Below are 15,522 nucleotides of genomic sequence, written 5' to 3' on the forward strand. Positions count from 1 at the left end.
AAGTGTTCAAATTTTTTAAGCCCTTTCCAACTAGCTGTTAGTGAAGAAACTTGGTAAAAGTAAGTAAGAATAAATATTGGATCAACAAATAAGTTAGATAAGTTGCCTGATACAGCCAATAAAAAGTTGAAAGCAGAATTTTCGGAATAAAATAGAACAGTTGACTCATTGTCTACTCTCTGAAAGGAAAGCTATCATTGGGGCCACATAATCTGTGATTCCATTTTTCCAGAAGTATTTCTAGGGGTGGTGTTTTGGTACTTCCGGTTTGAGAAATCATGTTCTCCTTTCAAATACCTTTTCTCTCTTTTAAAAATTTCTTTTCTTTTCCTTATTCTTCACATACATAAATAATATATAGTCACTAACAAGCAGTAGTACACCTATTCCAGACTAGAAAAAACTGAAAGATCATTTTGATTCCTGAAAAATGGAAGAAATAAGCTTTTACAAAAATGGTCATGGCTTCTTAAAGGCATTAAACCTCAAGCACATTTGGAAGTATTCTGTAGTTATATACTGTAGACTATATAATACAGTAAATGTTATATATTACCATGCTATATTTATATATTCGCTGCACACTTTCATATTTGTTTTATATCATATATTTAATATATACAATATGTTTTATGTCAAGTGTTTAATAATTTTCCCTTCTGGATCTCGGTGATATTCACACTTAACTGAACAACTATTTGGTGAAAACAAACCATAGTTCACTTTTCTTTTTCTTAAAATGTATTTTTCAAAACTGCATCGAAGGGTCTGCATTTAATCATCTAGTTTTTGCATGTTAAGTAACACCTGCCAAGTTCACTGGCGGCCTCTCCTCCGCAGAGCACCACGTGGCAGAGCGCACGGCCGAGAGCTACACCCTGCAGTGGCAGCGCGGCCACCTCTCCAACCGCCAGTACCTCCTGCACCTCAACAACCTGGCTGACCGCAGCTGCAACGACCTCTCCCAGTACCCGGTGTTCCCGTGGATCATCAGTGATTACTGCAGTTCAGAACTGGGTACGTGCCACACAGCTGAGTGTTTAAAGGAGAGAATAAGTGCCATTTTAGACTCATGTTGTGATATGTGAACAGGTTAGAACCCATTTCAATTTTATTACTAAAGATTGCCAATTTCCATTGTAAGATACTGGATAAGTGTTACATAAATTACGTGTGTTTTATATGTCTTATCCACTATCTCTTGATTTTTTTTAATCCTAAAAGAAAGGTACTCACATACTTCTTGAAGGACACACCCAGAAAGAATGCGTGTGATTTTAAGCCAGTGTTGTCATTATTACCACGTTTTGAAATAGCTAGGTTTTTCACTTTGAAAATTGCATCTCAAGTTTGTTATTTTTAAATTCACATTCAAAAATGTGATTACCCAAAGTAACAATTATCATTATAAAATATTTCACAAGTACTGAAATATTCAAAGAAGGAAATAAAAATCATCAATGATCACGTTACTGAGAGATAACCATTTTAACTTTTTGCTATATGTACTTCTCTCTCTCTCTCAAATTATTTTAACAGAAATGTGATTATATTATAATTTTATTTTGAATTATATATTGTGAACAATAAATTCCTATTGACGGTTCACTAATCAGACCCTTGTACTTAAAAGAGATAACAGATTTTCAAGGAATATAACTTATTTCTCTGATAATATTCAAGTACCCAGTTCTCCAATTATGCTTTTATCGCAAACTAATAATATTCACTGTAATTCAAACTTAAAAAGTAAGTCTTGGTAGAAGAACTGGCTTTTAAAATTTTTATTTTTTATTGTTTTACTTGGAATATAGTTTTTTTAATCCATAGACCTTCTTTTAAAAAGTCAACATTCAGGGCATTTTCAAATTAGAGGTATTACTCTTGAGTGGCTGTTGCTAACTTGCAACTCAAAACTTCTAACCTTTGCAGCTATGTAAATATCAGAAATGCTATAATTCTAATGGCTCTGTCTCAATTTTAAAAAAATTGTTTATTTTGTGGAAATGAATATGTGCTTGTGAATCAGTTCAGGGGGATAATGTTATTAAGTCTAAGGTTGCTTTATTTATTTTAATTAATTAATTTTTAAAATTTATTTATTTACATAGATTTGTCAAATCCAGGAACCTTCCGGGATCTCAGTAAGCCAGTAGGGGCCCTAAATAAGGAGCGGCTGGAAAGATTGCTGGTGCGTGAAGGGAGGGTTCTGGGTTTCTGAGCATCTCCCTGAGGGGTGGCCTGAGTTTTTATAGTAATTGAAACTCATTTCTTCAAGACTTGGTGGAGCTATGTCCAGAGTGATGGAAAGATCTACATCATCTTGTTTCTTACTCCCCTGTCTGCCTGCTACCTTCCCCCTTGAATTTAGCTGCTCACCATTTGCATTTTTTGCCTAAATTCAGGAAGTAGGAGGCTGACCTGATTACAAGTTTACTGATTTATTTTCACCACGGGGCTCTCTGGTAAATTGCGCAAGAGACACATAAAATCCATTCTATTCAATCCAGCCCCAACGTGGTGACCATTGAGCCAAGAAAACCAAAATACTTCTCACAAGAATGCTGTGTTTATTCAGTGATTCCTTTCACTCTTTTTTTCTCCTCCTGTTCCTATTTAAGAGAAGAATTAAGGGATATAATGTACCCATGCCATGATTTCTTTTAGACTTTTGCTACTTGAGTCAGTTATTATTTTCCTGGCCAAACTTAGCAGGATTTTTTTCTCCATATGTTGTAGACACGCTACCAGGAGATGCCAGAGCCAAAGTTCATGTACGGCAGTCACTACTCTTCCCCGGGTTACGTGCTGTTTTATCTTGTTCGGATTGGTAAGAGTCCTTATTGTCACTCCCCATTAAAGGTTGTTTCACACGGATTCTTCAGTGATTCTATGATTGTGCTTAACTCTGACTTTTTCCCCTGTAGCACCAGAGTATATGCTGTGCCTACAGAATGGAAGATTCGATAATGCAGATAGAATGTTCAACAGGTTTGACATAAATGCCTCACTTACCATTTTTTAGACTTTATGTATGTATGATATGTTTGTTTCAAAGAACTTAGATATGAACAGAAATGTAAAAAATCACTAATTGTTACATGTGTTCCTTTCAGGCTTTTTCTAGGCATATGTACGTATGGGTGTGTAAATGTGAGAACATATTTTAAATACAGTTTTTGTCCTGCCTTTTGTAGCTTCATATTAGATCTTGAAGTTTTTCCCATATTATTAGATCTTCTTCAAAACAGTGATTTTTTAAATGATTGTGTCATGTCCTAACGTATGCCATAATTTATTTTGACTATTTATTTCTCTATTCTTGGCCTTTTAGACTAACATTCCATTATTCTAAATAATTCTGCTATGAATTGAATACAATTCCCTGTGAGTGTTTAAATAACTTTTTTAATTATAAAAGTAATATTTCCTTACCAAAAAAAATCAGAAAGTATAAGGAAGAAAATAAAGTTCACTTGGCATCCCACCACACTGAGAGAATATTCATTGTTAATCTTTTGGTCTAGGTCTTTCCAATCTTTTTCTAAGCTCTACACTTGTTTATTTATAATTCAGTGTGTAGGCACCCGCCTCCATTGGCGCTCTGATGAGGCAGTGTGTGTGTGGTGGCTCATGGCATGGACTTGCATGTCCTGGTCCACGTCCTGACCCCTAGTCACTCCCTGTGTGAGCCCAGAGAAGTGTTCTCCTCTGTAAAAGGGGGTACCCATATGGATGGTGAGAATTGTGAGTTAATGAGAGAAATGAATTCATGGGGTGAAGTATAGAACACCACTTCGGTGCATAGAAAGACTGCTGTTGCTGTTTCCACACCCTAGGTTTAACATCAGTTGAATTTTTTTCGTACTTAGTATTGCAGAAACTTGGAAGAACTGTTTGGATGGTGCAACAGATTTTAAAGAGGTAAGAGGTTAAAAAACCTAATGGTTCATTGGGCATGTGGTTTCTAACTGCTTTTATAAAATGTTTGTTGCTATTTTTTTTTTCCTGAAACTTTCAGTTGATTCCAGAATTCTATGGTGATGATGTCAGCTTTTTAGTCAATAGTCTGAAGCTGGATTTGGGGAAGAGACAAGGAGGGCAGATGGTTGATGATGTAGAGCTTCCCCCTTGGGCACGGAGTGAGTACCACCTTGAAAGGATTGAATTATAGAAATTCTTCACCTAGTAGTGCAATTTAAGTATTATTAGTTATTTAGTTGCCGAGAATTTTTTTAAATAATAGTATAATTCTCTATCTGAATGAGGCAATATCGGTCCTACTCCAAATTAGAAGTATTCTTTGAGGCTATGAGGTAAAAACATTGAATATGTATTTGAGAAACCTAAGCGTTGTGAAAATGATTCTCACCATCCCCTCAATTTATATTTTATATATAATGGGGGGAAAACTTCATTAAGAAATTTGTATATATCTTAATATATCTTCTCTTGCCTATCCTAGAAATGTTATCTATATATGGATAGACAAAAGAAATGAGAGGAAATAAAATGGAGACTGTGATGTTTTGATGGATCTAATCTAATAGGTCCCGAGGACTTTCTGCAGAAGAGCAAAGATGCGCTGGAAAGCACTTATGTGTCAGAGCACCTTCATGAGTGGATTGATCTGGTATTTGGCTACAAGCAAAAAGGGAGTGATGCTGTTGGGGCCCATAATGGTATGTAACAGTCATTGAAATTTCATTTAGCGTTTGATGAAAACAAAAACAAACCAAAAATAAAAAATAAAAAAGGTGAGGCCAAAGCAATCAAGCTTATTTCTTCAGCAGAAGCATCCTGTATTGGCAAACAGTGCCTAGGCTCAGTGACCCTGGGCTGGATACTGAGCAGCAGAGGAGGAAGGACTTTTACCTAAAGAACCTCTGCTTCCCCATGAGCCATGAGGTCTCTTTCTCAAGTGTTCTAATTTTAGCATGTATTCCATCCTGTTAAATAATTTCGATTAAGACTCAATCAGAATATTGAGGTTGCTGTGCTGGGGCCCAGGGTTTCTTTCTAATCGAGCAGAAAGAAACCAGCAGCAAAAAAAAAAAAAAAAAAAGGAAAAGAAACCCGTAGCAGTGTACCTCCTCTTCAGCGTCAGTGCCTACCTTCCTCCAGGTGCTCAGTGTGGATTCAAGAAGGGGGCTGGAAGCTCAGGCCTGGTCTCCACCCAGCAGCGCGGAGTGGCGTGTGCTTCCCTTAAGGGGAAAATCATGCTGACTGAGAAATCCACTGAGAACAGGTCATCTAACCTGCCAGCTAGATTTCTGCTCAACAAAGGATAATCATTCAAATTCATATTTACTGAAGTTGGATATTATTAGTCTGTTTTACAAAGTGAAAATAAATTTGTTTGAATAAAAGTTTAAGGTTGGGTTTTTAAAATTCTGAACGGAGTGTATATTATAACCAAAGAGTACATTTTTCAGTAGTGTTTTCCATGTCTTTTTTCAGTATTTCATCCCCTGACCTATGAAGGAGGTGTGGACTTAAACAGGTACTGACGTGTCTATAAGGAGTTCCTACTTGAGTTACAAAATGCCTCTTTATCTAAATGGTTATCGCAGTTATTTGATAATGTTAAGGCATGGAACATTTACAATGAATTATATCTTGCTTTCACCATTTTGTAAGTTACTGAGCCTCAGAAAATTACCTGAAGATCTGTGATAAGCTTTAGACAATCCTGGCGCATAGCTGCTTTTACTATTTGAGGGTTAATCTCTCTCTTATTGATCTGTATCATTTGAAAGTTGTGCTTTCCAGGAACTTGAACCTAAGGTTCACTACCTTATTTGTGTTCTGTCCTAAAGCATCGAGGATCCTAATGAGAAAGTAGCCATGCTCACCCAAATCTTGGAATTTGGCCAGACACCAAAACAGCTCTTTGTGACACCACATCCTCGAAGGATCACCTCAAAGTTTAGAAGTTTGTCCCAAACCTCCAGTTATAATGCTTCCACAGCAGATTCTCCAGGTAAATTTTGTAAAGAGAATAAATGTGAGCACCATTCATTTCTCTTTTGTGATTACGATGTGTTTGAAGATTCTGGAGAGGAAGTGAGACATGAACCCTTAGAGATGTTTGTGTTTTCCCATCTCATTGTGGTTCTCCTGAAAAAAACAAGCCAACCTGTTTTCGTGTTTTTAACTATTGACTTGAAAGGAAATCAGATCACTTTTGTTTTCTGGCAACTGCATGTGAGACTTGGCAGCGTTTTCGTTGTTGTGGCTCTCTTTCTGTTCTGTGGTTTTCCAAGCTCGTATTTGGTTCTTGGCTGCTCACTTTCTTCCATGTCCTGGCCAGTGACCATAACCCCACTCTTTCCCGGAAATGACTTCCTCCATCCCTGATTCTCCTCTTCCATCCCCACATCCAGACCTTGAATGCAAGGTGCTCTGTTTTTTAAATTTGATTCTATTTTCTTTATTCAATCATTTGACAAATGTTTACGGAGTATCTGTCCTGTGTCAGGCATAAGCTAGGTGCTAAAATGCGCTTGACCCTGTTCTCACGTCTGATATTTGGAAATGGAGGAAAGTCTACTCACCTTCATCTGCTTATTCATGTTCTGCATTTCACATGAGACAGCCTCACACCCACAGGCTCCCAGAAGGAGTCTGACACTATATGCAACCTTGGCAGCAAAAGCGCATGATTTCTTATTATCTCCAATTCTCCTGTTTGGTCCAAGCACATTCAGGTACACGCGGCTGAGCACTCTCTCAAGCAAGGAGGAACAGCTCCTGGAGTCCTGTGACCCAGGGCTGGCTGGGAGTACATTCTGTGAGACAATGCCCCACAGGGTTAAGTCACAAAGATCATAGGATTATCTTGTGATGCCTCTTAAACTCATGCTCTGCTTAGTCACCGGGCCCATACCACTGTCTTGTGACTATTTTGAAAGGGTAATTGTTCCAGCCCTTCTTAAAACAGAAGTCTGGGGATTACTTAGCCAGTCCTGTCCAGGAGCTCTTGCGGTAATTGATTTCATCTCTGCTTCCTCCTGGCCAAACCGGAGGCCAAACCGGAACAAGACTGCAACATTCTTACGGAACTGTCAGGGTTTTGCAGAGGTTACTGACAAGAAAATGGCTTCTGAGTCTTGTATTTCCTGAAGTTCCTAAGTTAGAGGCCGCGTGAAAACTGTGCAGACATTGATCAAAGTATGAAAAGACTCCAGTGTTCAAAGATAGTTTTTCATCTTTCTCCACATCATTTTTATTTTATTTAGGTTACACACCTTATTATTTTTCCTTGACTAACATGGAGCTATCTAACGAGTACATTTCAAAGCAGTTACATTTTGGTGGGGCATTTTGTTTTCTTGGTCGTTTGATTTTTAATAGAAAATGTTGTGACTCAGATGTTTCTTGTCTCTGAAGCTTTTTAGTAATTTGGGTGACTCACTTAGCAACAATTTGATGTAGTCTCTCCAGGTGAAGAGTCTTTTGAAGACCTGACCGAAGAAAGCAAAACACTGGCCTGGAATAACATCACCAAACTGCAGCTGCATGAGCAACATAAAATCCACAAGGAGTAAGCGTGTCCCTGTGCCATCCTCGCAGAAGCGGGGGTCTTGTCTTGGGGTGAAGCTTTTTTAAGCTGAGTCAGAGGAGAAGTTCTCTTTCAATGTCGTATTGATTGTTTTTATCTCCCAGAATGTCTATAGTGATGAGCCACCTGAGGTCAGTGTGGCAAGGGAAAACTCGGCACACAGTGGATTTGTGTCGGCCCACCACGCTGTCATTTCTGCAGTCGGTCAATCTAGAGTGAGATGGGCAGGGTCTCAGACAGCAGGTGGTTTTGTGCCACTCAAACTGGGATATACAGCCCCTCGAGTCTTTGATGATGTGAACCTATGGGAGAAACGTAGTATATCTTTCCTGAGTGTTGAACTTACTGATATAGTGGGGGAAAATTTATATTTTTTCAAAATGATAATAAACATGTATATGTATGTGTATGTATATAGAGAGAGAGAGAGAGAGACAGAGATAGAGACAGAGAGGGTACATTGCAAAGTTGACAGGAATTTTAAAAATAATACCTATACTTCCAAGAAATTGGGCTTGCTGTTAGACCCAGAGGAGTAATGAGTGTTCACTGTCTTCTGCCATTAAGGACAGTCATGTCTTTTGGTACAAAGGCTGGAGAAGCCCTGACCTCGCCTGATCCATCCTGTTACAGATAAGAAAACCCAGGCCCAGGGATGAGGTGTCCTGCTCTATGGCCATAGATGGCCTACGTGACATTTTGCTATCACGTACACCATTGGTCATGGGTGGAACTGAACACGCCCATCTACTTTAGATTGATGGCTCCAGATCAGAGCACAGTCTCCTGGAAAGAAATACGTAGTTCTGCCTTACTCATTATAACAATGGCTTTTCTTTTCTCAAGTTCTCTAAATGGCATGTAGAAAGGGGCCTTGTAGTCAAAAGCAGTGAAGACGTGAATGACCCTTTAGGAGGATGTGCCAGAACCAGACAGATGCTAGGTAACTTCGATTCAGCAATGGAGCAAGTGAAGTGACTGTAAAGAAGAGTTTCAGTAATTTTGGTGATGGTCCAATAAGGGGGAATTGCAGAAGCATTACTGGCTTTCCAATCGTTAGAAATAAGTTTAACTCCGAACATGGCAGCCAGAGAAGCTAAGAGTTGGAGTGTGTTCTAGGCACAAGTATTGCCAAAATAAAAGTAGAAGTTGTCAGGCGATGATTTGGTAACGGCAGGTATAATGTGGGACATACCCATGTAAAAAAAAATTACAGAAACTTGCTAGGACTTGTGTCCTAGCACATGGTTTATAGTAATTTATAAAACTTTGCTTTTAAACAGGGCAGTTACTGGAATAGCGGTCTCTTGCAATGGGTCTTCGGTCTTTACAACCTCACAAGGTATGATTTCCTACCTGAAAAGTGGTTTACCTCGAATCAAAATGTCCAGGCTTCTTAACTGTTGCTCAAGGACTGTTATTTGCGTGTGCTGCGTCCACATAAAGTAATCTTTGAGCAATTAATTTGTGGTATGTTACATAAAATTTCATTGTAGTTTTCCAAAAACAATAATGAAAAGTGCCTTTCTGTTGCCGATAAGGTTTCCCAAAATTTCAGGCACAGGACAGGAAGAGCTTATTTTCCATCTCCTTCTTGGTAGGGGCCTCTTCCACCATGAGAGGCATGTCCGCCTCCTGTGGTCATTTGGCAGTGAGCAGAGTAAGGGAAGGGAAGGACAGCTGCAGCTGCTGTGTCTGACACAGGCCATCACAGGCCTGGTGCCTTTCAGCACGTGGAAATGCAGACTTGCTGTTAAGTGTTTCATTGTTGGCACTCAGTGTATATTTCAGGGTGTTTCTTGTAGGATTTAGCTTGAAATCTACTTCATACATTGTTACTGTGCTTATACATTATCACAATTATGAAAAACCCCTGCAGTGGCTAGTTGATATGACTTGTAACTATATTTTAATGACACATTAGAATTTGACTATTTTGATCTTAAAAAAGGACTAAGCATGGAGCATCTCTTGCTATATGCGCCATTGCTTTTCCTGGCGGGTCTGCACAATATGTAATTAATTAAAGCATGTGTTGTCCCTGGTATGTTCAAAGCATGGTGACAGGCACTCTGGAAGGTGTGAAGATGAAAGGGTGGCATCTTAGCGATCCGCTTAGGTTTAAGACAGCTGGTTTTGACAGTTACTAGCTGACTGTTTTTGATGCGACTTGTTCTTTAGTCTTTAAGTTATATTTTTCACCCATTAAGTTAAGAAATGGTGCTATCCAACTAAATGCCTCCTGGTAAATCAGAGTTGCTCCTCTCAGATTCTGTAATCGTGATTTATTATCTGCGGCATGTCATTCCTTTCTCTTTCAAATGCGATCTCAGATTACATAAAACAGAATTTTCCACAAAGCACAGAAAATGATTCTGCCGTAGACCCAAAGAAGTTAACATGCAGTACGCACACTGAGCCGTGTTGGGGTCCCCGAGATGGTGCTGAGAGAAGGAAGCAAGCAGTCTGTGCTTTGGCAGGATTCCTACCTGCTGAGTTTGCCAACATTCTAACACAAGACAGAATGCTTTCTCTTTAAGCAAAGCCCGTGGTCTTAGCTGCTTTTCTCTGACACGGTTTGTTAAATCCTTCAGTTCATTGTTCTGTGTGACCTTGTAAATGATGAGTTTGAGGAGCATCAAGGCTGTAAACCTCTGAGGCTTATTAAGTATTATATCGCTTCTTTGGGAATTTGCCAGATAAAGGGGAGAGAGGTGGTTTTTTTTAAGTCAAAAGCTTTTGTTTTTTCTGTTTGTTTCTTCTCACTCTTAATAATTCAGATTACTGATGTATGTGTATGCTGATCGTCACCCCAGAGTTACGTCTTCTTCACATGGGCAGTGTGTGTTAGGCATGTGGGCATTCATGGGGACCTGCCACCTGTGAGGCCAGCTGTCGCTGCAGTCTTTGACAGGCTCACCTCTAGGATGGGGAGGACATCTCTGATTTGGACAAAAGCATCTTTACACACCTTTCTGGCTTATGGTTTTCTGTAGGAATGCCCCAAATTAATGAGCTTAAGCAGACTTTGTGGTGAATACTCAGAATTGCCTAATAGAAAGGGCCTTCTTTAGACTCAAAAGCAAAGTTAGGAAGACTATCCAAGTTAATTATATAATCCATCCACAGGGAAATGTTCAAGTGATAATGTGTTCATTCTTCTGTTTTTATTTTCAAGCTAATGCTGGAGAATGTTTTATTTACTCATATTTATAAAGTCTCAGTACTTTTGCGTGTTGATGTTGCAAAAATTAGGTTGAAATGTTAAATTATACTATATGGAAGAAATTATTTAAAGCTCCTTTTTATCATGTTGTATGTTTATAAGTCAGAAAATGTATTGTTACATATTTCAAATATGGGATGTTTGGAGCACATCATAATTTGCGAGTCTTGGTTTTTAAGAGGTTGTTTTGGTACACTTTGAAAGCTTATTAGGCCAGGAAATTAAAAGCTTGGACATTTTAATCCCTACTTTATTATTAGAAGTTAGAGGTTCTTTCATAAATGCTAATTCAGTACAAGGGTATCACACCATAATTGGGCTGTTTGTTAAACAAACAAACATATTTCCAAGATCTTTTTGTTTTCTTTAATATTAAAATGGCTATTTTATGCCTCTTTAACTTTTAGCTTATCAGTTACTGGGCTTCACTCTGCATTGGGTCATGCTGAAATGTCAACAGTATACTATGTGTATCCTGGGTGTTAAATTGATTTCCTTGTCGTGGATACAGATCACTTCATCTTGATGTTGGCTGAGGCCTTCGATCATCGGCCTCATTTACCGCCCACTTCTCCAAGGAGGAACTGTCTGCTGGCCGCGGAACGGCCGCTCTTTGTCATCTAAGAGTCAGGAAATCTTTCTTATGTTTGCTTTCTCATTATTACATTAGATTCCACCTTGAAGATGTTTTCTAAGGAATCCAAAATGCTACAAAGAAGTATATCATTTTCAAATATGGTGAGTTCATTTTAGTTTGAAGTCAGTGTTATGATAGAAATTCATGTAGCAATTTGTTTTATACACACACAGTTAAGGACATTTCGTTTCTCCCACAAGTGGGTGTATTCCTGTGAGGTATCTATAGAATGCCTTAGTCAGATTACTTCTAGATTAAAGTAAAAATTTTATCGGGTTGCCTCTTTCTCATAATACTGTGATTTCATTTGTAGCCTAAAAAACTTGAAGTGCCGCCCAGTAGAATTCTCCTTAATAAATCTATCCTTTCTCGGAACTGTCAGACTAAATGCTTCTGCACTACTGAAATAATTTATGCACTTCTGAGTTGATAGGATATCTAATACTAGAAAATTAATTCTTCTGAAGAAAACATTTTATTGTTAATGTGAATCATCTGAAAGATTTTGAAATTCCCTAAAGAATTTTGGAAGTTTTCCTTACCCGCCTAAGTCTGTAATCCAGAGAAGGTATTTGCATTCTTGAGGATAATCTCTAGTGCAGGGTGGTGAGGGCCATCCAGAGCCCTGGAAAGTCCTCAGGCTGCATCTTTGCACACTTGACACAGTTTGACTTTCCTTTCCTTTCCACTTTTCCTTTCTTTTACATTTGGAAGGAAACTAGACATCTGGAATTAACCAGTTGAAAAAAACTTTGTAAATATGAGAAAGGTCAACATAAACAGACTTTGAGCATTAATTTTGGGAGGAATTTATAAGACAGTTTTACTATGTTAGGGATTTACTAATTATTGTAAATTATTAATGTGGAATCCTTTATATTACAGGCTTTATCATCTTGTTTGCTTTTACCAGGAGATGCCACTGTCATAAGCTCTTCCTGGGATAATAATGTGTATGTATCTCTGCACGCTCCTTTGTAATTCCACATGCAGTGTAGCTACCATTGTGGATGTGGGGCAGGAAAGGACAGAATCTTCCACTGGCAGGATACTGTGTTGTTTTCAAAAAGGAACAAATATTAGATGAGCATAGTACTGTTGGATTTGAATCTAATAATTTCTCCAGTTGGACTCTATTTTTCTTTGAGCTTTAAACTGAGGTGAAAACAGATGAGGGCCTGACACAGGGCCGAGTGGTTAAAGTTCTGCGTGCTCTCCTTTGGCAGCCCGGGTTCACAGGTTCAGACCCTGGGCATGGACCTGCTCCACTCACCAACCATGCTGTGGAGGTGTCCCACATACAGAAACATAGAGGAGGATTGGCACAGATGTTAGCTCAGGGCTAATCTTCCTCAAGCAAAGAAAAAAAAAAAGGATTGGCAACCGATGTTAGCTCAGGGTGAATCTTGCTCAGCCAAAAATAAATAAATAAGTAAAAAATGTAAAAAAAGAAAAAATACAGATGAGCCAGACCTAGAAATTTGTAGTTTTAAATTCAAATTTTCAGTGTTTTGCTTTAAGAACAGGAGAACAAGTAATTTGTAATTCTAGTGGGCCTTAGTAAGTGTAGAATTAAACAATATAATGTTTCTTGAATATGTGTTTAGAATCATAAAATTAAGCTGGACTGCTGTTTTAACAGTTCTCATTATCTTTTATGTTAGCTATTTTTATTCCATAGCATTTGGAAGATGCCAAGACACATTAATGGGACATGATGATGCTGTTAGTAAGATCTGTTGGCATGATGACAGGCTGTATTCTGCATCCTGGGACTCTACAGTGAAGGTTTATATATAATTTCTAACTTAAAGTGTTCGGATAATACAAATATTATAAATCATTTAACTACGTGTTGTTAATATATTCTGTCACTTCACTATTTTTCACAAAGTGTGATATATAAGGATATTGAATGTTATTTCCTGTTTTTTTTTTAACGTGCACTTCTTGATATAGTAGGAAGTTATATGATTTTTGTACTGTGTTCATCTGGGGGTTGAGTGATCTAGTTTCCCTAGACAGCAGATTATAGAGAAATACAGTGGGCAGCCCCTTCTTATCTAAGACTATTGAAACTAGCAGTTGATAAGTTAATCAGAAAATGTCAAGTTAAAGCGGGGAATTGTTAATAAAATGATGCATTTTATTTAAAGTTAGAACATACAAATGCACCTTCATTCAGCATTCTGTTGATGTAGAACTCTACTCGGCCTTTTCTTTGGAATCCTACACAACTTTCCTGCATAAACTACACCAGCCTTCAGCATCTTTGGTTTCAAGTTTACATTTATGTGAAAAGAAAGCAAGAAGCTAAAACAATTAGAATTCCTTCAACAGTTTTTCAGGATTTTTCCCCTCATTCTTGTAGATAGGTTTTCTTGCCTACACCTAATTTTCATAATTTTGAGTCTTTTCAAAACATTAGCAGACACTGCAACACTTCTGCACTCATATTTCCTTAGTTCACACAATACTTAAATCACTTAATTACAACAGCAAGTGCACGCGATGGACACAGACACAGGTACAGATAGTCAGGCTTGGTAAGCACATGGTGGTGGGGAATTAAAGCACAGTTGCTGTGGGAGAGGAACCAGAAGCGCTACGCAGCTTCATTTTGTTAGAAAGTGTTAAATAAGAGTTGGTTAGTCAAGAGAGTTTCTCTTGAACGCGTTAGAAATGCTTTTATATTTAATGTTTGCAAATACCTTCTGCAACATGTTCCATCCTAGGTGTGGTCTGGAGTTCCTGCAGAAATGACCGGCACCAAGAGACACCAGTTTGACGTGCTGGCCGAGCTGGAGCACGATGTCAGCGTGAGTACTGGCCACAAAACTCCACGAGCCAAGCTTATAGTCCAGGGTGGGGGAGACTGTTGGGTTTACGTGTGTGTTCTGTGATCTTGTGCTTTATTTTGCTTATTGGAGGAGATCGTAGGCTAGCTCTGTTCTTCTCTGAGTTGACTCTGAGTTTCCAAGTCTGCTTTGTCTTTTTTTCTCCAGTTTGCCGTTTCCCTGAGAATCAGCTACCATCCAACTAGATTTCCAAAATATCAATTTCTGAGCATGACATTGAATATTTGGGTACCCTCAAACTATTTGAGGCAAAATGTGACACATCTTTCATGTTTTCTGACACAGAGGTAGAAGGGATCATCTGTCTAGGATGACACGCATCCGACAGCTGAGGACACTGACCTGATATCCGGGATGGCCCAAGTGCACACAGCCTGGGCAGAACCGGGGCTGGCACTCTGCTCTTTTCACTCTCTCTGTTCCCCTGGGTCACACCACTGCGTCTTATGCTGTAGCTTATGGTGCTGCCTGTTCTCTGAGGTCCTGAATTGATACCTGATTTGCATGGTTGACAGATTAACTGAAGTTGAGAACTATTTATTCAGTATGTAATTCAAGATAGGTCTGCAAAGTATAGCCTTGAGAGACCCCCCCACCGCCCGCAAATCCCTCAGACTCAGGGCTCCGCTCTGCTTCAGGCAGTTCGGCACCTCGCTACAGTTTTTTATTCAGAGCCATCTTTCTGAGACTGTCAATTTTAGGCTTTTTAAAACAGCATTACATTTAGCCTAGCAGTACTTCATTTCATTCATGAGCATATGAAGAATTTCATTTTTAAATAAATTGTCATTCAGTAGGTGATGCTGAAATCCATCTGCATTAGCTACCCCAGTACACTGTAGAGCTTAATCTCTACCATTGTGTCTCCCTATTTGATTTGGCCTAGGGAAACATGGCTAATGACATAATTCTAAATGGAGTACCTCTGTGTTTTCTTTCTTAGGTAGACACAATCAGTTTAAATGCTGCAAGCACGCTGTTGGTTTCAGGCACCAAAGAAGGCACGGTGACTATCTGGGACCTCACTACAGCCACTATATTGCACCAGATTCCATGCCATTCCGGGACTGTATGTGACACTGCTTTTAGTCCAGGTAGTATTGTCGTTTTTAATATAGATGATACCAGAGGAATTGGAGTTATTATTTTGAAATAAGTAAGAATCTAAAAAGAAAAACAGTGTTTGCTTTTAAAAGGTTTTCCCTCTAGCTAAGGCTGCTTCATGGCAAGAATAGAG

The 15,522-nt window shown here is 38.7% G+C and overlaps 1 protein-coding gene across 1 annotated transcript in view; it reads left to right on the top strand.

Moving 5' to 3' along the window:
- The window catches only part of NSMAF (neutral sphingomyelinase activation associated factor), a 59,259-nt gene that overhangs the window by 41,361 nt on the left and 2,376 nt on the right, over positions 1-15,522 (top strand). Inside the window, exons 13-28 of the mRNA XM_070630544.1 lie at positions 841-1,017; positions 2,112-2,191; positions 2,740-2,830; positions 2,928-2,991; positions 3,873-3,924; positions 4,022-4,142; positions 4,551-4,682; positions 5,461-5,503; positions 5,820-5,983; positions 7,438-7,546; positions 8,848-8,906; positions 11,461-11,528; positions 12,313-12,380; positions 13,092-13,215; positions 14,163-14,246; positions 15,229-15,379. Coding sequence (XP_070486645.1) covers positions 841-1,017; positions 2,112-2,191; positions 2,740-2,830; positions 2,928-2,991; positions 3,873-3,924; positions 4,022-4,142; positions 4,551-4,682; positions 5,461-5,503; positions 5,820-5,983; positions 7,438-7,546; positions 8,848-8,906; positions 11,461-11,528; positions 12,313-12,380; positions 13,092-13,215; positions 14,163-14,246; positions 15,229-15,379 — 1,587 coding nt within the window. The remainder of the gene's footprint in view (positions 1-840; positions 1,018-2,111; positions 2,192-2,739; positions 2,831-2,927; positions 2,992-3,872; positions 3,925-4,021; positions 4,143-4,550; positions 4,683-5,460; positions 5,504-5,819; positions 5,984-7,437; positions 7,547-8,847; positions 8,907-11,460; positions 11,529-12,312; positions 12,381-13,091; positions 13,216-14,162; positions 14,247-15,228; positions 15,380-15,522) is intronic.

This window comes from Equus przewalskii, chromosome 8 (genome assembly GCF_037783145.1).
Source record: "Equus przewalskii isolate Varuska chromosome 8, EquPr2, whole genome shotgun sequence".
NCBI classification, from domain to species: Eukaryota; Metazoa; Chordata; class Mammalia; order Perissodactyla; family Equidae; genus Equus; species Equus przewalskii.